Source organism: Lepidochelys olivacea (genome assembly GCF_965140295.1).
Source record: "Lepidochelys olivacea isolate rLepOli2 genome assembly, chromosome: 10".
NCBI lineage: Eukaryota > Metazoa > Chordata > Testudines > Cheloniidae > Lepidochelys > Lepidochelys olivacea.
The window spans coordinates 65,183,757-65,207,411 of record NC_140420.1 but is presented as its reverse complement, the minus strand read 5'-3'; the positions used below and the strand labels follow the sequence as shown (position 1 = coordinate 65,207,411).

The 23,655-nt window shown below is 39.8% G+C and overlaps 1 protein-coding gene across 1 annotated transcript in view; it reads left to right on the top strand.

Moving 5' to 3' along the window:
• FBN1 (fibrillin 1) overlaps positions 1 to 23,655 on the top strand; it is a 218,471-nt gene that overhangs the window by 24,114 nt on the left and 170,702 nt on the right. The window contains exons 5-6 of the mRNA XM_084641061.1: positions 5,922 to 6,017; positions 8,144 to 8,239. Of these exons, the coding sequence (XP_084497187.1) occupies positions 5,922 to 6,017; positions 8,144 to 8,239 (192 nt within the window). The remainder of the gene's footprint in view (positions 1 to 5,921; positions 6,018 to 8,143; positions 8,240 to 23,655) is intronic.

Here is a 23,655-nt window from a genome sequence, read left to right as displayed (position 1 = left end):
TAAAAAATTATGAGTAAAGACTTGGATTTGACCTAGTATTTTTTTTTCTGCTCTGTCCTGCCATTTATTTCAGCAAAAACTCCCAATGGCTTTCATGGGAGTTCCATGCATGGCTAAAGGAGGCCGGAGATTCTGCTGCAGTTTTGAGTAAAGTAACAGTTAGGACCAATACTGTTCTGTTGTCAAGTGATTTCCTGTTATATCTTAGGGTATTATACTAATCACTGTTTTTAATCAGTGCTGACAATTTTTCCCTTATACTGTTACTTAGATTTTGGCTGTTTTAACATTGTGGATTTCCTATATACATTATAAAACACTAACTTTACATGCAGTTTGTGTTTAAAAAAAATCACTCAGAACTTGTTTAAATGGGACAGTAGTTTTAGGCACACTTTTGGAGGTCACACTGTTTTTAATCAGTAAAGCAAACCAGCGTTTAAAATAAAAAGTGACTGAGTTATGTTAATTAGAATACAGGCTACTGCCTAGATGAGCTTTTATGTAGTAATTTTTATCACCAAGCACTTCAACTGCACAAGAAAGTAGACTTTGTGTGAATGGTTAGCACAGTTGGCATCATAGACAGATTCCATGAATAGACAATAGACCACAATAGCTTGGAGCTGCCATTAAGAAACAAAGGAAATGTGACATTAAAAAACCTGTTTAACATTAAAGGGATATTGTCAACTGAAATCTGGCTCCAGATTAAAATTTTGTCAAAACAAGCTTTTATAAAACCAAAGACAAATGGAAATGTTCTTCAAATGATGCTAATAAATATAAATTCTGATTTAAAACAATTGTTTTTAAACCAATAGTCTGTGCCCTGCAATTTTTGAAACCCAAATACTGCAGATTAAGAAGCTGAAACTTAACCATATAAAGAACAGTGAAACAAACTTCGTTGGTTTTCACTGTCCCACCTGAGAGACATACAAAAGGAAACAAGCAGTGTCAAGCATGTTGTATTTTAAACATTGACTTCTCACAGTGTAGGGTTGGATAGTGCAAACCTTACCACTGGTGAGTACTCACTCATATGAGTGGTCTTGTTGACTTCAGTGAGACATCTTGTATGAGTCAGTACTCACCAACCTAAGTAATGAATGCACAAGCTAGCCCTTAAAGTGCCATTATTAATATGGGCAAAAAAAAATTATTTGTTCACAACATGAGTTTGATTCAACAATATATAAGGTTGTGACAGACCTAAGGAGGAGTGAAAATTCAAAGTTAAGACTGATGTTCCATCCATAATACATCCTGTGGGGGTGGGATAGGGTGTACAGTATGGGGAATTGATCAGCCTTGATGTTGATCAGTTGGAATCATGCATCCCGGGCCCTCAAAAGTTCTGGAAAGAAATTGTATTTACAGAAGTCAACTTTCCTTTAAAAGCTAACAGTGTTTGGGCCCCACTTATGGGAGGACTATAGAGCAGTCCTGTGGATTACCATTTGGTGGGTCTTAGAGTTACTCCTCTTATTTACCTCAGGACTCTTCAGGTCAGGTTTGATGTCTGTGGAAGAAATGTGTGAACCACACAGGTTTCCACGTGTATGAATTTTATTAACTGAACTAAACTATGCAAAAACATAAAATAAGTACAAACAAATAAAATTTAAAGGAAGGAGGTTAATATCAAATTACTCTAATGATCATGTTGATTAAATCATATCAAATAAACCAACAGTTCTCTCTGAGCTCTACATAAACAAGACTGCTGCCTTCCCAAATTATTATCAGTCCCCTAAATAGCAAGCATTCTCAATCTCAGTGGATACATTCATGTCCTAGTCACACAGCTGATACAGGGAGCTCCCAAGCTGAAGTTAATGCTCTGGTGCCAGTTAAGGCAGCCTGCCCAAATAATTACTCTACTAAGAAGACTGGAAAAGAAAAGCAAACCAAAAAGGTTGCTATTTATGCAGGATGGTTGGGGTTGTCCCAATTCTTTTTTGGTTTAATTCAGCTTTAGGAAGCTGGTACATGGTTGAAAAGATTAGCTGGTGGTTTTCTTGGCTTAGATGTTTTAATTTCAACAGACTTGCTGACTTACTAGAGGTTCCTTCCTTGTAAATGTCAAATCTCCAGTGTTTCGTGCTGCTGGACTCCTGCCCCTTGGTGGCTAGCTAGGAGGACGTAGGAAACACTGGCTTCTTGGTCAGTCATAGTGGCATTCATGTCTCGAGGCCAGCAGCTAATGGCAGCAGCCATTGCAGTCAAGCAAGCTAACAAGCAAAGGCTTTTCTTTGGTATTTTAAGATGTTGACCTGTCTGGTTCCTCTCTCTTGGAACATCTCCTCAGGATCTCTTGGTGAATTGGAATGGGGGATTCTGAGGTCAGTGACATCACCCAATGGGATTTAATTGTCACCTTTCTGTAAATGGAAGAACTTCCTCCTTTTGCGTAATTTTGGGCTTGGAGAATTCTCCGATTCAGAAATGTTTCCAGTCAGTCAGCAGGTCTGTAGGTGTTTGAGATTGTCTGAGGTCATGGGTCAGTCCATAGACATTATCGCAACCATCCCACAAAAGCCCTGACTAAAATGTAATTTAAAAATGCAAGGCAAGCAGAAAGAATTCTATTGACTTCAGTGGACTTTGGGTCAGGACTCTGACTCCAGGTCCTTGTTCAAACCAAACAGAACCTCCCAAAGCTCATGCCTTTCTTCTTTTTCCTGCCATCAGGGAGACGCTCTCTCATCTTAAATTTTTAATGTTTCGAAGGCTTTTGGGGTCATCACAACTTTCCTACCATGCATGCAGCGAGGTAGAGTGCACCTTCTTTCATGATCAGTGGGTTTAGTGTCCACCGCCTAACTCTAGTCTTCTGAGTCAGTCACGCCGCAAAAAAAGCATGCTTAGGATGTACACGTCTTTTGCATTTGGGTTGCCATGAAGGTCTCATTTCACATTTACAGCTGCTGTTTGGAACTCTTCTATACAATACCTGGGCTAGAATGGAAATGTTCTTTCTTGTCACGGAATTCTATAAAAATAACCACTAATATTTTTACTGAAATCCCTGTACTTGATCCTACAAAGTGCCCCTTTCCAGAGATATTGATCCTACTGCTGCTTTTACTCTTAACATCAAAACTGAAGACCTTTATGTTTCCCTGCTTGGAATCATTGACTGGACAATGCGTGTTATCTTGTTACTGCTTAAACATCTTTTGAATGTGTCATGAGCTATATTGGTATGATGATATGCTATGGAAACTCAGTGTGAAGCCAAATCCTGAAATTCTTACTCGTATTCACTGAAAATTTAGTTAGAACTTCAGGATTTGTTACTTTTGAATGTGCTGCCCATTTTTTCCATTTGTGTAGCAATTTTAAGATTACGTATGCATTGTTTTGAGTGTTAATTGTCAGCACAATCTGCAGATTTATAAGGCCCTTTTCCTGCAGCTACTCCTGTTTGAAGTCCATGGCAGCTCTGAGTGTAAATGGATTGATTTTCAGAATTGGGCCTGAAAGAACAACCATTTTGGGTTTTTTAACCATCTCCTGTGCAATCTAAGACATGGCAAAGCCATGTGTACTAGCTCACCAGTCCCATGTAATTCCTGTATTTTTTTTTTTTTTTGATTCTGCAATTTTGGGGCCAGATTCTTCGCTCCCAGCTAGAATAACACAGCTGAACATGAAGAAATTGCTGGTGTAACCAAGGGGAGTGTCTGGCTCTTTATTAGTATGCTGGTTTTCAAAATTTCAATCATAGACCCGAACTCTGGACAGGCTATGCATGTGTTTCTATACATCTTTGGAAGGTTAATGTTTTAGAATATTCAGTATGGTTTCTTACTGGTGTTTGTCAAAAGAGGATCCAAAGTCAGTGTTTAGATTCCCTGTTGTATGTCACTGGTTCTGCTGTATAGCACTAGGGGAGACAGCTCACTGACTTGAAAGAGCCATTTTAGTAATGATGACTGTATGTACCACCAAACTCCCATGCATTAAAAAGTAGAGAGGAATATTTTACTTTGGAAGAGTGCCTTTGAGAAGTAAGACAAATGATGGAAACTATTTTTTTTCAGAATTCTATGTAAAACCATCCCTTTTCCCAAAATGGGGAAATATCATTTTGCTTTCAACTTGAACAAATAATATAAAACTTAGCAGTTAAGCTACTGTTAACCTTTTTATCTCAGATGTAGTTCAAAGTATTTAAATGGCTTTGGTACTCATGTGGGAATGTAAATTAGCTTTTGGCTTGGTTTGCTCTAATTGAAATCAGTTTGTGGTTTTTAAGTTCCTACCCTGCTTGACAGATGATATCATTTCCTATGCTTTTTCTAATCCCCTCTGTTTTTCTAAGATTGTATAAAGCTAAGTTGAACTACACATTTTAAAGTAACTATACACCTTTTTCTGACCTACTTAGGATGCTGTCCAAAAACCTTCACTTAGACACTTACTCTGAATATTTTCAGATATTTTCACTTTTTGTTGAGGAATGTTGTTACTATTTTTGTTGCCTAAAGTACTTCCATAGCAAAGCAAAGATGTATCACAACTATTAGAAACATGGGAAATATAAATTCTAGTTTTAACCTCATTCAATTTAAACATTAACAGTCTGTGTTTATATTGATGGATCTATTATAGAGTGGTAGTATGTACCAGTGGCAACAATAGCTACAAGTATTATTTCTCCTTAAAAACAACAAAAACCCAACAACCATCTCACTTGCATCTTTGTGGAGCTTAAATTGCCAAGGGGTCTAAGGAGCTTTGCTGCAGCAAACTTTCAGTGGTGATTTGCCATCTGTCAGTAACATGCAGTGGTTGCTTGCGCAGTCTCTTTTCCTCAGTCCTTCTGAGCATTTCAGACAACGTAGTAGGTATCCTGTGCTCTGTGCCAATCTACCAAAACATTAATCTGACAGTAATCCTATCTGGGGAGGAGCCTTTCATGTGGTTCCTGTTAAGAAGGAAACCATTTCCTGGCTACATATGCAGAATGTCTGCCTCAATTGGAATCTATTAGACAGTGGGAACTGTGAGGAGAATGAAATCACAAGGTCTCTCCGCTTCCATGCAAATGAAGTGCCTGATATTTAAGTGGTTCCTGACATCTTAGTTGAATAACATATTTGTCCTTATTATCATAAAAGCGTAGTGCAGGCTTTTCAGCTTTATTGGCATAAGAGGTAGATTGCATGTTAACCATTTGTAAATGGCAAATGCGTAGGTTTCGGGGAGCATGAAATACAGCTACCCTTCCTTTGTTAACAGATGGGGGAGCACTTCCCCCTTCTCTGGCCTTGGGGAGCACTGCTGCCCTAAACTCCTCCTCCACACCACACCCCCCAGCACATCAACCATCAGCACCTTTGTCTGGTGATGTAAAGACCCTACATCGACAAGTCAGAGAATTTGCACTGCAGTTCCACCTTCTCCCACTAGAGGGCCTAATGTTGCAGGTCCCCTTCCTGGTCTGCATGTGTTAACAGGAGCAGGGGTCTTGCTGGCTCCCCACATGAGCCTGTTCCTCCATTGCGCTGATGCTAAGCACTGATGCTACTGCCTGGTAGTGTCTGCCAACATCTTTGCTTTCCCTTTTCTGCTGGCTTAGTTTCACCACTGTAAACTGGGGCTGTATCCTGTAGCCCTCACTTGTGTGTGAAATTCTAGTTAGTTCAATGAATAGGAGCTGGAGATTGTACCCTCGTTTGTTTCTGGCAGTGTTTTGAGTCCCTTAATACTGAAACTTAATATTGTTTTCTCTTCCACTTTCTACATACCAGAGACCTAATCCTAAAGGATGCTAAGCACCCTCTATTTCTAATGACGCCCTTGATGCTCAGCTCTTCACAGAATGAAACCCTAAAATAATCATTGAGCCATTTAGCTATTCCTGACTATTTTGCTAACTTGTGAAAAATTATTATTTTTCTTTCAAGTACAACACTGCAACATCAGGTGTATGAATGGAGGTAGCTGCAGTGATGACCATTGTCTCTGCCAGAAAGGATATACAGGAACACATTGTGGACAGCGTAAGTAACCAATATTTACATATGTAGACTGTAAAGGTACACAATATTGAGAGAGACTGATCAGTCACAATTCAAATCTAACTCTCTGCTTACACTGGACTCGCTCTTGGTGAACTACAGTGGAATTTTACAGGAACACACGTGACTTTGAATTAAGTGCCAAGTGAATTCTTTCTGATCAGAACTATTAAAATAAACATCAAATAAATTCATAATAATTGGATATAACCTGATCCTTACGCTAGCAAAATTCGCATTGGCCTCCAGGGGTTTACACATTGCAGCAGTAGGCCCTAAATTTCAGTATTATCAGGGGATTCAGTTTCCATACAGTAGAGTTTCTCAAGGATTTTTTTAATATAGTAACTTTATGTAATATGTGTATTTTTAAATATAAAATTACGTAGTGTACCTGATAACCAGATTGTTCATTTTGGCATTAGTTAAGGTTGCTTGACATAGTTACTCTCCTTGACCAACATATTTTGCATTGAATTACATATCTCTTCTTAGCTGTTGTGTTCAGACTGGAGCTATACTAACTAGGCAATACAAATGACTGGGAATGCCTTTAATGTAAGTGCTGCTCTGTTAAAGAAGTGCATAATTGATCTAGGCAGCCCTATGTGAGATCTCGGTAATGGATGACAAGAGTCCTTTGCTTCTTTTAGACAGGATATTTGCTAGGTTTAGTGAGATCCTGTATAAACCCACCTCTTCTCCTCTGTAACAACCAGGAACATTGCAGTTGTGGGAGAGTCTCCACCAGCATTTCAGACTCCACTGTTTGAAGAGTACCAAAGGCTGATGCTAATTGTGTCTTTCCCATCAGGGCTGCAACAGTTCTAATAAACTCAAAGATCACTTTTGAATCCAGTGCTGTCATGTTGCTTTAGTCCTACAAAGAAAATTTATTCAAATACAGACAAAAACATTTCTTCCTTGGGTAAGAACTAGTGGGGCCAGAATTTCATCATAGGAATTTGAAGGGGAGGGAGAACTTTGTTATGAATGAGTTGGTGTAATCAATGTGTGTGGTTTGGATGTGAAATAGCAAGTAGGTAAGGGAAGACAGTCTTGCAAAGTGTGTTTATAGATGTTTCCTTCAGTAGAGTCAGGGTCACTAAGACAGATATTGCTTAAACAGAGTCACCTCGGAGAGCAAACCCTGTGGGGCTGCTCCATTTGGAAGAGATCAGTTGCCTTTTCAATTGGTACTGCGAAAATTGGTACTGGTAAAATCCAGTAGGTTTGTTTCATGTGAATATTACATTTACTGAATTATCTTTGACAACTGGAACTATGCTTTTGGACTTTCATGTCAGGAGAAGTGGGTTCTATATCTCATGACATGTCATATGAGGCTGCAAGACCTGGTGTTCCTCTGTTTGGATCCAAACAATGAAACATGAATAGCTGATATCTTTTTTTGACTATCCTGTCTGATGCCATGATTTACTGGTTGTCGACAAGAAACCCTGGGACATTTAATCATATTTCTGATAGGTCTGAGTGAACAAATCAGTCTGTTAATTTGTTCCTGGACTATACAAAGGCATGGACAGAACTTGGAGGATTTGGAGATAATGTGTTTTCCCAGCCCTAATCTGTTTACTCTCTAGTAATTAAACGTTACTTAAATTAATGCCGAATGTAAAGGGATGTTTGAAACTAGCACAATTCGAAAAGGAGTACTTGTGGCACCTTAGAGACTAACCAATTTATTTGAGCATGAGCTTAAATTGGTTAGTCTCTAAGGTGCCACAAGTACTCCTTTTCTTTTTGCGAATACAGACTAACACGGCTGTTACTCTGAAACCTAGCACAATTAGACTGTACCATACAGGGGAAACACCAGAAGCCCAGAGGGATTTTGATTTTTAAGGTGTTTGCAATATATGCCCTTGGGAAAATTAATATTCTTCACTCAGTTTAGTCTGTGAAGTTGTGTAAAAACTGAAATTTAGACTTACAGGATCTATTTTTCAATTACTTTTTATCTAAATTAAAGTAAAATATCCATTCTCATTGGAGTCCCCGTTTTCACCATTTTTCCCGAAGCTGGTAAAATGTCTATTATGAAAGTATGTCAATTAAGATTATTTTTTGCTCCCCTTCACTTGCAGCTGTCTGTGAAAATGGGTGCCTTAATGGAGGGAGATGTGTGGCTCCAAACCGATGTGCTTGTACATATGGCTTCACTGGACCTCAGTGTGAAAGAGGTATGTGCTCTAGATCACGAACACTGGTGTATGTGTTCGCATTCTAGTGAAACTGGTTTAATGGTTATTTATTATAATTGTAATTTGAGAATACTGATGATGTGACACAACTTAGACTGTAGAATTTTATTATTGACAATGATTAATGTAAATAAGATTCTTCTTGAAGAATAGTATGCAAATTCTTTATTGAAAGCAAAACTTCAGTCCGAGAGAATTGTGAAGGTTTTATATGCATTCATGCAAAATTATGGAATAAGACTAGTTTATGGATGTAATCTCTGAGGATGGATGATCTATTGATGGATAGAATCCTTACCTTTTGTATAGGACTAACAGTTCAATCTCTTATTTTCTTAACTTTCCATTCTATGTACCTGGTTGATGGCATGGTCCTATAGTCCCTATGCAGCCCAATGATAGATTTTTGCAAGTCTTATTTTATTTTTCTGTTGCAAAGCTCCCCACTTAATTACTGTTGCAGGGGATGTAGAGATGTCACATTTCCCCCACAACTGAATGAGACTTATTTTAACTTTTAGACTGAAAATAAATATTCAGTGTTATAGAAATATGTAAGTTTGATTTTAAAAATAGGACCCAGAACAAAAGACATATGAAATTAATTAAGGCATATGTTTTGTTCCATTTGTGATGCTCATGAAAACATCTAGATCCAAGAGCTGTCAAATGAAAGCATCAAGACATATTTTTACATAAGCGTTAGCTCTGTGTTTAAATTATGAGAATAGCTCTGTTATTTTCAGATCAATCACACTGATGTATTTAATTAACGATGATAAGCAGCATCCTGACTCTTTTTATGCTTTGTTTTTTGGCAAGATTTACTCAGTTCTTTACATCTTATATGAATTTGTTGTTACCGATTTGAAACTTTTTGCTTAAGAATATCCATAGCAACAAACACAGCTGTTTCAGAGGAAAACACAGCCATACCAACTGCCTTATCTGCTATACTGGGTTGTTTCAAGGAAATTAAATCAATTTAATGGCTCACTGGAGACAGAGGCCAGGCATCATTGTTTTATTGTAATCCTCATGTTGAACTCTTTGTAGTCTTGAAAATAACGTTTGTTTAAATTTGATTAAATGGTCTATTAATTTGCTGCTTTTGAAAATTCATCTAGATCACCCATAAGTTAGAAGTTATTATACGCTCGATAATATTAAAGAAACACGTATTATAGGTATTACAGAGCTCATTTTGGGCCTGACCCTGAGAGATATTGATCATCCAAAACTCCCCTAGACATCAATGAATGTTCTGGGTGTTTGAACCTTCAAGTTTGGGCCCTTGAATTGTGGCTGGCTCTCCTATACAGGCAGAATAGGTGGTTACCTAAAGGCTAAAGCAGCTGTGTATTAGAGGCGGCAAAATATATGGTTGTTTATTCTGTCTTTGGTTACGAGGTGGGAAGTAGTAGGTATTTCCTACTTTGCTTAGGGGGAGAGAGAGAACTACAATTGGCATTAAGAAAAGTCTTGCATACAGTTCTCTTGGGTATGGTTTTGCTCTTATGATCAAAGCTGCTGGTGAAATATTTCTGCACACTGTGGGGTGCACCATATAAATCCTCTGTTTGGTTTTTTGCCATCAATATTTTAAACTGGAGATTTCTGGAGGTTTTTTTTAGGGAGAATGATACTGATATTAAAGAAGCTATAGTGTCTGATTCTGTGGGGAGTCTACAATGTATGCATCTTGCATTTTCCCATGGCACCCTCTGCATGTACACTACACGAGCTTAAATTCTACCCGAGCTTAGAGGTGTAACTTGAATCCCCTTACACATCAAATCTGAATTTGACCCACTGAGTGTGAAGGAATCTAGGTTGGTGCAGATGGCCAAGAGGCTATAAGACACAAGTGTAGCAAGAAAAACAACTAACAGCTGGAAGATATATGAATATGTAGGCTAAAGAAGGAGTGCCCTTCTCTAATTTACTCTTTCTTATGCCTTCTTCCAGCTCCTCAGAGTATTAATTATGTGCCACTGTAAACTCCATAAATGGCTGTATAACCATGTTTAGCTGCTTCTTGACATATAACCCACAGCATCTTACTTACCACCTCTGCATTTGACCATTACCATTGTGGTCTAGATTTTCAAACTTAATGTGCACAAATAGGGTTTGCACAGGTCCTGATCTGTGCTTGTGCAATGGGCAGTTCCTGCAATTACTTGGATAAATTGGCCCTGTATGTCATGTGGGGATGGTACAGATTATAGGTGCCGTTCAAGTGAGGTGGGGAGGAGTGTGAGGAGTCAAAAAGCGCTAAAGGATCTGAGATTAAAGATTCCTAAATCTGAAGGAAATAAAATAGTCTTAGTGTTTGCATTATACTCAGGAGTACTGAACATTACTCGACAGGGACTATTCATAGAGCCTTGCAGACAGAGCTTGTTACTGCAGCCACTGAGATCAAGCTTTGCTTTTGGTGAGGCTCCGCCCAGTGCAGGATCTGAGGAGGGAGAGAACAGTGGTGGCTGTATGCCACCTTTATGTCCCCTGCTCCTGGGGCTGCCAGGGGCCAGTTTAATTCCCAGCACGTGTTAGAGCAGTGGTCGGCTGCTCAAGTGTGTGTCTAGCATTAACAGCTTGCAAACCATTACACCAGGTGGGGGTTGTTGGAGCCAAGCAGGGTTCTGGCTATGCCCCACGTTCCCAGCCACACTCCCTATATAAGGATGAAAGAGGGGCCAGAGAGCTGGCTAAGCCAACCTTTATGCCATTGTGGAATCTTGGGCAAGCAACTGAGCCACCTCCACGCTACTTGGTGCCAGTGGACTGGAGCAAAGCAGCCGCAGCATGGGTCAGGGCCTGGCCTGGTATCTTCAATCTGTATGCCTTTTCCATCAGGCATTTTCTTAGCATATGTGTTTGATTCCATAATTATCAGAAAAAAGAGAGAATGGTGATTAACACACCCTAATTGTTCTTGGTGGTGATTATTGCAAAGCTGAGGCCAAATGATATGGCCCACTGGGGATCTTCGAAGTTTGACTTCTTTCATACATGCTGCATGTATTTCATCCCTGCAGCCTCTGTACCTAACTGAGCTAATATATTCCTGTCCACCAGAAAGGGCGGGGTTCCAGATCCCTGAGTCAGACTACCTCATCAGAAAAACTCCACTCTGAAGGGAGCGTTTTGAGTATAAGCTAATGCCGACCTTAGCTGGAATAACTTGCCTTGTTCACCATCTGCACCTGTGTTGTCGCTAGGGATTTGTCTGGCACTCTGGCTGCATGTGATTTTACACATCTGTCAGTTGAATCAGAGATCCAAATGCACACTCTCGCATCAGGAACATGATGTAGATTTTTGACTCTCCCTGGAGGACTTATTAGATGTATATGGATGGATGTGATCCAATGAGTGGATTACAGTGAAATGCATATTGTGTAAAGTAAAACAGTATCTATTTTTTTCCGACCAAACCTGACATGTCAAAGGGGAAGCACCTTTATCTAAGCATGAGTAAAATGAGAACTACATGTGGCGGCATTCTTTTAAAACTTCTCAATTTTGGAGTGAGCAAAATAGACCCAGTTTTCTTGTTTGACAGTACCATTTCTAGCTAAACGGAATGGGAGATGGAGTTGCCGGGTTTTGTGGTATGTGCCTTGCACATCATACATGTGTGGCTGTGGTTTGACTTCTGGGTTGTGCCAATGGTCTAGATCATGTATTATGGCTCCAAATTATACAGTGCTTCTGTCTACAAACATTAATCATTACAGTCAAAAAGCATGTTTGTGGCATGCCTTTTAGTTCATGTATGTCACAAGCCAAAGAATCCTGCAACCCTTACTACATGATGTTGCCGTGTATAGCATTCTTATACAGTGTATTGTTGAACAATTAATACATTGTTTGGAAGCATCCTAATAATCTGAGGTGGAAAACTATGAAAAGGCTCTATTGTTGTAGCAAAGATTGTGTCTGTTTTTTAGATCCCGAGGTATGCAACGTGGTCTTGCCCCTAATATTATGCTGTTTTAAATAGAATTTCTGTTACATATATTTTGGTCCATATATGTAACCTGAGACAAGCTGGATTAATGTTATCTGAGTAAAATGCTGGCCATGTGCTTGCTAAATGAAGATCTACAAGCCCTTCCCAGAGGCCAGCTCCTTCAAGCACCGAGCCAAGCAAATCAAAGGGCCTATTACAATAGAAATCCTGTTGCCATGATAGCGCAGTGAGATCTGCCGAAATCTGTGGCGTGAGTACTTTTGACTTGGAAGGGGCAGCATCTGGCCCTGGATGATTAGAGCATACAAATTACATTTTGTATGGATCAGTGGAAGCCTTCCTGACATAAAATACTATAAACAAGGCCAAAAGGAATGTTGTTTACTTACTACTTTGCTGGAGATCTTCAGCACATTGTGGGAGGGTATGTTATGCCACCAATGACGTATATTCTCTTAGAGACTGATTTATTTGATGGCTATGGCATGATTGCATTAGTCATATACCTGTATCGATAACTCCTAAGCTGTTGAGTACAGTATTTGGCTCCTTTCCAGAGCAGGGGAAGCCTACTGGGCGTAGTGCCAAGTATATGCAGATGCATCATTATGAATAAAACTGACTTGGTATTTCTTTGTGATAATGTGTATTGGAAAGATGGACATGGCATAAATTAAACAATGAAAGGGTAATGGAATTGGAAAAGTTTCCTAAAAGAATTTAAGACAGATTTAAGATGTATTAACTAGGCGGGAGAATATTTTATGGAGCCTAGCTTGGTTGAAAGGATTTCAGCTTTTAGGGCTCCATCCTACAAGGTGCTGAGTGCTCTGGCCCTGATCCAATGAAGTACTTCAACATGTGCTGAACTTTAAACCCAAGAGACTCATGTGCCTGCAGTTAAGCATGTGCTTAAGTGCTTTGCTGGATAAGCGCCCAAGTGCTCAAAGCCCTTAAGCACATGCTTAACTTTGAGCGTATTTGAGTCTCTCAGGATCAAGTTCTTAATGAAAATAAATTCCAAATAATAGATTAATAAACCAAAAATCAGATTTCCTTCTGCTACTCAAAATATCACAACAAATCGTGCACTTTATGAACAAAAAAGTTCAGTTCAGAAAAGACAGTACAAACTTAATGATCAGAAACCCCTATAATCCAAAATAGGTTCAGACCCTCTACTGCCTGCTAATTACATTGAAAGCTCCCTCGATTTTCTGAACGTATCACTCTCCCCTGTTACAGTCAGATAATTGTACTTTAATAGGGTGAACTGTATATAATGTACAATTGATGCTGTACATGGTTGCTGTACTTGCACTGCAAAAATGACCTGAAAAACATGCTTTTGCTACTTAGACCCATTTGGAGAAACATAGTAGAAGCTCTTAGAACATGATTCGGCCCTGTTTATTTGTTCAAGTCCTTGTGGCAACATAAAGGGCCCAATCCTGCAGCTTACTGGCTTTTTGGCATTGGCTTCAATGGAGTAGGATTGGGCCCAAGGTAGTTCAAATATTATTTAAAATATATCGTGTTTTTTTTCTGTACTCTGAATATGAGCCAATGAATTCTTTTTCTGTATACTGAGTCATTCCTGTACTGCTATCTTCATGCAGGGATTTTTGCATGATTTTTAATTATGTTTGGCCATTATTAAAAGTTCCCAAATTGAATGCCCTATGTAAAATTATCTTTCCCAGAAATCCTCTATGCGAGTGCGAACACTAACTGTGCTCAAACCAGGCCTTAGTGCTATGCATATTTTTTTGCTTTCTAAATATTACAACTGGTAGAATATGTTTTTACAGCAAGGACACTGCACCCCTTAGTGTGCCCCGTCTCTGGTATTTAGTCTAAATGGAAAGTAAATAACAAAGTGTAGATAGCAGTAAAAGTATGTTCTCAAAGCCCTACGTCGCATTTAAAGTAGTGGTGCAGCATATGGTCGCTGGCAAACATTTGAATAAACTTGATTTTTGTAGCTGGCTTCCAAGAAACACATCTGTTGACATAGACATGTAATTTCTGCAGCCCAGTAACGTTAATGCATGTATGGTATTATAGCAGCACACTCTAACACAGCTGTAGTTGAAGGCCTGTAATAACTGTTGCTATTGTAGACCCTTATTTATAACTTAATTATGAAAATTTGCTCCAGGCTGAAATTCAGTCGATTCAGTCTCAGCCTTGGAGTGACTTTTTTTTTCCTTTAAAATATTTTGAACACAGTTTTGTAACTCTGTATTATAAAATATTTTCAATTTTAAAACCCAGTTTGCAGCTCTTCTTTCCAAATGAGCTAGTGCTTTGGAGTATTTTTGTGCATGAAAGAGAGTGAGCTACATGGATAATCCACTTGAGTTTTTCTCTTCTGGAATGGAGGTTGTAGCTTAATCCTGTGGACAATAGTCCACATTACACAATTAACTCACCCAATTTAAGATGCTTTAAAATACACAACAGTATAATCAATGGATCTCTAGGCCTGAAGTTGATAAATTCAGTTTAAAACTCTGAGTTATTTAAAGCAACAAATGTAGCAAGGATTTTGAGTAAGCAATAACACACTTCAGATGGGGTAGTTGTACTAGGCACTGGTAATTCCTGAGTGGGGAAAGGACTTGACCATTGTTCTGTTCCTTGCATATATGTATCTGATATCTAACTAGCCATATATTGTTGCTTATTCTATACCTTGTGAATCGCCAGATATTAAATAGCATCTTTAAAAAGTGCTTATTAAGAGATATACATAAAGCTGATCATGATACATATGCTTCAGTGCAGAGGGACTTAGGGCTTCTGAGAGGAGCTTAATTCTTCATGCATAGTGTCAGGCGTTTTTAAATTCTCGTTGAATTCAAGGCTCTGTTTGGAGAAGGGAAACCATCACACACACTCCAGTTCAACCCAACAACAAAAATCAACCAAACAACCCTCCACCAAATCAACAGGAATTCCTGTGTTTTTTCACAAATGCCACAATAAAGTGTACAAAGATTTTCATTATAAAAACCTCTACCTTATCTACAGGCTGTTAAGGCCAGTGACCTCTAGATATGCAATGATGTACTGGGTTTTAGGTTTTGGGGTTTTTTAAAATTGTTTTGGTAGAGGTGTGCAAAAATTCAAGTGAAAATCAAGGTTTCCACATTGTGTTCAGTATAGAAAAGATGGGACCCATCATCAGCAATTAACTGTATCAATTTAGGCAGACAGACGTCATAAATTGTAATATAGATATTTTAAAAATAATAATGGATTGAAATAATTCTTGGAGTTTTGTTACCCAAATTATGATCCTAATCCTGCAAAGATTGAGCACTTTACCAGTTCCTTTGGGGTACGCGTGTGGGTGACTCATAATTATTACTTAAGGATTGGATTCTGCTTTCATTGATGGCTATGACAAAACTCCCATTGACTTCTGTTGTACATGATCTGGCCCTTAGTATCTAAGAAGCCTTGTGTACAAGGACATAATTACATCAATGGGTTCTGCTGAGATTATATACAAGAAGGGAAGTCCATGCCTGCTTGACTGTAGGTTTTCACATTAGTACTGATATGACTTGCATACACAGTGCAGATAGGTGAAGAATGTAACTTCCCTGAAGAGCTTGCACTGCTAGATTTGCATTCTGTGAAGTCCTGTAGGAATTTGGAGGAATCTGTATAGAAGTGTATTGTGTTATGAAGATCAGATTGTTTCATGCACTGAAGGAACTGAAGGAATGACTATTCTTTGCTTTTGAGCTGTCTCCATACAGATACATCTCTGGCCTCCATGATGAGCATGAACATTCATTCATCTGTATTTTGACTTTTTACCAATGTTACAAATATATCCCCAGTTACCTACATTTCAGGTACCTCTCAGCTTACTGCTCAGTACATATTTCCTAGAATATACAATAGCCGAGAAAAAGGAATTTCTGTAGGAGCTTTGGCTGGAGAGGTGTTTGGCTTCCTAAATGATAACTCCTGGGGTTAAAATAATAAAAAGAATGAATAAATGAGGCCGAGAACCTATTTAACTATGCATGCAGCCATTTATGGAGAAAAATGTTCGTTCTGCTCTGGGCCTTTGTGTTTTGATATAAGAAAGCACAAGTACCTAGAATCACTTGATTTGTTGCTGTGAAAACAAATATTTTCTTTGTGAATCACCAAGAAATTTTATGTGAATATTTTCCATTCATACTTCCCCTTTCCCCTTTATTGAGCCGTTAGGCTGCAAGTTTTGTTACAACTGCAACAGAAAGAGACAGAGTAGTGAAATTCCAATGCATATGATCTCCAAATAGTTGAGTATATGAGGGTGGTTTTCTTTTGTTTGTTTTTTAAATAAATGATCTGAAACTTGAATAATGATCAGTTCTAATAAAGGAAAGAGACCCTCGTTGGAAACATCATAGATCATATTTGATGCAAGGATAAACTGACAAGGGCATTTTCAAATAGAACAATTGTGTGGAGGTCAGCTGCAAAATGGGGGTTATCTGTAATGAAAACAGATCTTAAGCAAAGGTTGTCAGAATGGTCAGTGCAACTATCCTGTCATATCCCCTTGCAACAAAGTTGATTAATGTTTTCCCTATCAAAGTCAATGCTTTTGTACAATAAATATTGCATTTCAAAATAATTTCCTAATTTAATTTCAGCATAAAAATTGCAAAAGAAGATAGGAAATAACTACTTAAGAACCGTTACAACAGCCACATTCACACTTGTAGTTAGCCTTGGGAAATTTAGAAATAATGACTGAGTGGATTTTATATTTTTCAGTGACAGCATGTACTGTTTGGCACTCTGGAGCAATGCTGTAGGAAAAGAAAAGAGGCCTAAATAAGGTCTGAAAAGGAAAGAGCCCTAAGAGAAAGATCTGTCTCCAAACTCTGCTCTGCTATAAAATAAAGAGCTAGTTTTACACTCCTTAACCAGACAAAACTCCTGTTGAGATTAATAGGCATTTTACTTGAGTAAAGAAAGCAGGGTTGAGTATTTCTCTTCGTAAAAAGGTTTTAATGCCTAAGGATTGGGGGAAGTAACCAATAAACCTCTACAATTGTTAAAAATGAACACCACTAGAAGTCTTAAAATTACATATTTATTTTAAAACAAATATCCATAACTCTTTAACTGAACTTTGGGCAACAGAGATCAGCAAAATTAAATTATAAATATCAATAGCCACAGACAGTATAGGACAGTTAAGTTACTCATCTAGCCAGCTCATTTACTGATTGTCATTCAAGTCCTAATACAATATATTGTACTTCTAACGTAAAGATTTATCATAGGGCTCTCCCGTGCATCCATTTACCACCTGTGGGGTTTTGCACTAGAGCAGGGTTTCTCAAACTTCATTGCACTGTGATCCCCTTCTGACAACCAAAATTACTACATGATCCCGGGAAGGGGGACCAAAGCCTGAGTCCCACCACCCTGGGGGGTGCCAAAGCTTGAGGGCTTCAGCCCTGGGCAATGGGGCTCAGACTTTGGCTTCAGCCTCAAGCCCCAGCAAGTCTAACGCCAGCCTTGGCAACCCCATTAAAATAAAGTCATGACCCACTTTGGAGTCCCAATCCACAGTTTGAGAACTGCTGCCCTAGAGAGAACATTCCTGTGCTGTAGCAGTGCTCCAGTTCTCCACAGTTTACTCTGAAAATCACATTTCTCATTTATTCTCTTTTTAAATTTTCTTTTAATATATTTATTTTAAGTGCACATAGTGGTTAGGAAACAGCTGGATAGAGACTTATGGAGACTAAAATCCTCTCTCCGCAGCAAAGCTACAATACAGGACTCAAGCAGTGCAGGATTTCTTCACATCACGATGCCACTACCTCAGCTGTAACACATTTACAGCAGCTGAGAATTTAGGGTAAGAATTTCAAAAGCACCTAAGTGACTAAGTCACATTTTCAAAAGTGATGTAGGCACCTAGGCTCCTATGTCCCACTGAAATTCAGTGAGATTTAGACTCTGAATTGCATAAGCCACTTTTGAAAATGAGGTTTAGGCTCCTGAGTCATTTAGGTGCTTTTGAAAGTTTGATCCCCAGTTTTAATTGGTGGTATAACTTTTACCATTAACACATATAATAATCCTTACCTTATTTTTAGTTCATGTTCTTATTTTATGGTCAGCTTATGATGATGACAACAGTAGCAATAGTGATCCCTAGCACAAGCATTTCATCTCAGATGATGGACATTTGGACTAAAGGGCTTTACCGCCAACCAGTCATTAATGAAGAGGCAAAGCCCTACCCAAATGGGTTTTGCCTTTTTACTGTTTAAAATATGCTACTTATAAATATTGTATTTCTGTGTCAGTCTTACAATCTGCCCTTAGTAAAGGGCAGCATATAGCTCATAGATTTAATGAGTCTAAAGCCTGAAGGGACCATTGGATCTTCTACGCTGACCTCCTGCGTATCACAGGCCATTATATTTTACCCAATTACTGTGTACGGAGCCCAATAACTTATGTTTAGCTATAGCATGTCTTCCACAAAAACATCCAGTCTTGATCTGAAGACTTTGGACTTTCCTCAGTAGTTTGTTCCAATGGTTAATCACCCTAATTAAAAATCTGAGCCTTATTCCTAATTTGAATTTATCTGGCTGTCGTGTGCAGCCATTGGTTCTTATTCTGCCTTTCTCTGCTAGATTAAATAGTCCTTACATATGTTGTTTTTCTCCCTGTGAATATTTTTATACACTGTAATCAAGTCACCTCTCAGTCTTAAGTTTTTGGGTTTTTTTTTTTTTTAAGCTACACAGCTGGAGCTCTGTAAGTCTCTCACTGTATGGAATTTCCTCCTGGCCTTGAATCATTTTTGTGACTCTTTTCTGCATCTTCTCCAGTTTTTCAAGAGCCTTGTAAAATGCGAGCACTGGAATGGGACACAGTATTGCAGTATCGGTCTCGCCAAGGCCGTGTACATAGGTATAATCACTCCCCACTCCTACTTGCTCATTTCCTGTGTATACACCAAAGGGTCACAAAAGCTCTTCTTGTGACAGCACCACAATGGGAGCTCATGTTGAGTTGCTCATTCAGTATCACCCCGAAATCCTTTTCAGAGTCACTGCTTTACAGTACACAGTCCCCTCCCCCCCTTGAGTAGATTCATAGATACTAAGGTCAGAAGGTCATTATGATCATCTAGTCTGACCTCCTGCACAACTCAGGCCACAGAATCTAACCCACCCACTCCTGCGAAAAACCTCACCTATGTCTGAGCTATTGAAGTCCTCAAACCATGGTTTAAAGACTTAAAGGAGGAGAGAATCCTCCAGCAAGTGATCTGTGCCCCATGCTACAGAGGAAGGTGAAAAACCTCCAGGGCCTCTTCCAATCTGCCCTGAAGGAAAATTCCTTCCTGACCCCAAATATGGCGATCAGCTAAACCCTGAGCACATGGGCAAGATTCACCAGCCAGATGCTACAAAAAATTCTTTCCTGGGTAACTCAGATCCCACCCCCTCTAACATCCCATCACAGGTCATTGGGCCTATTTACCATGAATATTTAAAGATTAATTAATTAGGTGTGGCCTGCATTCCTTGTTGCTAGATGTATGTGTAACCCACTAAACTTTGATTACAGAAGTACCCACTCTAATTCCATTTTACTGTAGGAATAGTGAGCGGGTTCAGTCTGGTTTCACAGCAGAGCTCCCACCTGTGGATGATAACATATAAGATAAATAAGCAAATTTGGACAGTCGTGGATGCTCCAGTTTGGAATAAAGACATCACAGTGTAGCAAAGCTGCTCACAGTAAAACAAATCTTTAAGTTTATAAGAGGACACTTTGAGGGTTTACTTAAGACTCCTCAGAAATCTAACACACAAACTTATTGTTGCAGCAGTACAGCAAATACTGCACATAGAGCCCTGTGTAATCTGATCCGCGATTCACAAACATGGTCCGTGGATATTAAGTGGGTATCCGCAGATTTACAGGGCTCTACCTATGCAAACAAAAAATAGTAGTATCAGGCATACCGATATTGTCCGTACCAAAACGGTACATAGGCCACAAATCCTAGGCATTTAAAATATGCACTACCGATTTGGCATTAATGTGCCCACACTGTCCTGAGCTGAACAAGCAGCATGAGCCTAATTCTGTAAATAGGCTGGTATCCTCTTCCTTGTGATTATCTTCTTGCTGCAATTAGTAAAAGCAGCCCTGTGAGCATCACCCCTCAGGCACAGAGATTTTCACCTTCCCTCTGGTATGGCTGTCTCCCTCTGGATCCAGCACTGAAGAGTTTGAGGCCTTTTTAGAGTGGAATTGGTTCCCATCCTTGGGGATACCTTACTAACCATTCTTCAAGGGTTTGTGACCTTTTTCCTTTGTTTACCAGCTAGTCCCATAGTAGCTGGAGTCAGGAGAGAGCTGGTCCACTCTTCTGGCAGGCTCCCTTCCCCATCCTCCGCCCCCCGCAAATGACTTCTCCTGTTCAAACATGCGACAGAAGCATGGGTTACATATACCTTTGCATTTGGCTGTCTTAAAATACAACTTGCTTGAATGGGCCCAGCTTACCGAGCAATCCAGGTTGCTCTGTATGACTGCCCTGTTCTCATTATTGACCATTCTGCTAATCGTTGAGTCATCCGTAAATGCTATCAGCCATGATTTTTATCCTGAGCTGACCCAGGAGCAGAGCAGGAATTGAACTGTGAATGAAGGAGCAACAATACAGTTCTTGCTTCCCCCTTACTTGGAGGGGAGGGAATAAGCTACTCCAGCCCCACTCTGCACCAGTTCAGCTGTGCTGGCTGGTGCACTGAGAGGAGTATAGCCAAGGCTCCACCCACTTCCAATTCCTGTCTGCATGGGAAGGGGAGTATCAACCTGGCACTGCTACACTCAGCCTGAGCTGCTGCCCACTTCCTACCGGCAGGAGCAGGTTGGCAGCTCGGGTGACATTCTGGCACTGCAGGAATAGTAGTGAGTTCAACAGGAAGGTAAGAAATGGCATCGCAACCCTTTATTTTAGTTTATTTAATATATTTCCTGTTTTTGCCAGGGTGTCCACCTGCAGAGCTCTGAACTTCAGTCAGTCTCAGTGTCACCATCCTTCCCAGAACTCCTTCCTTATCTCCGCTTGCCCATGCTAGCTTCATTTAATGTATTAGCTGGTAAGCTTTGTGCAAGGCCAGGGGAGTTGCTGTCATTTCTTCCAAAAACCGAGCACAGAATAAAAATGTGTCTGCAGGTCTCTAGGGTGATGCCGATCCCAGGGATGTGATGACTTTTTTTTTATTTTTATATAAATTTTGAAAAGTGTATGGCACCTGGAAGAATACTAGAGAGAAAGCATTATTTCAAAATAATACTTTGGCTTTGAGAACCTGACACAAATGTGCATTTGCCTATAATTTGTGACCTAACTAATGGCATCAGTGGAACACTTTAACAGTCCAAGAAAGATCTAGTGCCCACGTTGCCAGTGTGTTCATAATCCAGAATGTTTTGAGTTCTCTGTTGTGCATGTGCTGTGCTATCCAGTGAGTGGAGCAATGATTAATTGAGTGCTGTGAAGGGAAAGCACATGTTATGCTGACAATACCTAATGAACTTGCCTAATAAAATCTTGAATATGGAACAGCTAGTTTTAAAAAATTCAAGCTGACAAAGTTACAATGGTTGATGGGGGAGGGGGAAACCTGCTTTCCGACTGATGTGTAGGGGATGTAGTCTTAGGGCCTATTGGCATCAGTGAGATTTACACCTGTAAACTTCCCATTTGTGGTGCCATTGATTTTACTTTTGAGCCATATATTTTGGGGATCTTTGATAAACCAATGTATTAGAACAGCGTTACTCAAACTGGGGTCTGCGGATCCCCAGGGGTCTGCAAGGGTACACTAGGGGGTCCACTGGCCCCACTGATCAACTCCTTTCCCTTCCTACCAGGGCCTCCTGCATGCTGGGAAACAGTTGTTCAGCAGCATGTAGGAGATACTGGGAAGGAGGGGAGAAGCGGGATGGGGTGCCCTCGGGGGAGGGGGTGGAAAGAGGCGGGGAAGAGGAGGGGCAGGAGTGGAGCGGAGGCGGGAAGAAGTGGGTGGGGCCTGGGGGATGAGGGTGGAGTGAGGGTGGGGCCTGGGGCTGAGTAGGAGGGGTGGAGGGGTCCACGACAAATTTTAAATCAATATGGGGGTCCTTGGGTTGCTAAAATTTGAGAACTGCTGTATTAGAGCATAAGAACATTAGAATGCCTATGCTGGCTCAGACCAATGGCCAATTTAGCTCACTATCCAATCTTCCGACAGTGGCTGGTGCCAGGTGCTTCAGAGGGAATGAACAGAACAGGGCATATATCAAGTGATCCATCCCTTGTTGTCCAGTCCCAGCTTCTGGCAGTCAGAGGCATAGGGACACCCAGAGCATGGGGTTGCCTTCCTGACCATCTTGGTTAGTAGCCATTGATGGACTGATTCTCCATGAACTTATCTAATTATTTGTTTTAACCTAGTTATACTTTTGGCCTTCTCAATATCCCCTGGCAATGAGTTCCACAGGTTGACTGTGCATTGTGTGAAGAACTACTTCCTTATGTTAGTTTTAAACCTGTTGCCTATTAATTTAATTGGGTGACTCCAGGTTCTTGTATTATGTGAAGGAATAAATAACATTTCCTTATTCACTTTCTCCAAATTATTAATGATTTATAGACCTGTATCATATCCCCTCTTAGTTATTTCTTTTCTAAGATGACTGGCCCCAGTCTTTTTAATCTCTCCTTATATGGAAGATGTTCCATATCTTAATCATTTTGTTGCCCTTCTCTGTACTTTTTCCAATTCTAATATATTTTTTTGAGATGGTGAAACCAGAACTGCACTCAGTATTCAAGGTGTGGATGTACCATGGATTTATATAGTGGCATTATGATATTTTGTGTCCTATTATCAATCGCTTTGCTAATGGTTCCTAATATTCTGTTAGCTTTTTTTGACTGTCACTGCACATTGAGAGAACTACCCAGAATGACTCCAACATCTTTCTTGAGTGGTAACAGCTAATTTAGACCCCAGTGTTTTGTATGTATAGTTGGGATTACATTTTCCAGTGTGCTTTACTTTGCGCTGTAAAGCCAACCACATTGTTGTGTTTAGAGACTGGTCATAGGATAATAATAGGTCAGGATTGGGGTAGGGTATCTGTGGAACTTATCTTGGTAACTGAGGACTACAGTTAACACTTTTTCATGTTTTCCTTTGATGCAACAGCTGAGAGGTATAGAAGGAGTAGTCTCCTTGGGTGCTGTGGGCCTGGGAAGATCATTCCATACATGTTTATTTTGTGGCCTGATATTGGAAGTCAGTTGAAATGGGACCCCAGGTTGAGCACAGGTGTTTGTGGCAATCATTGTCAG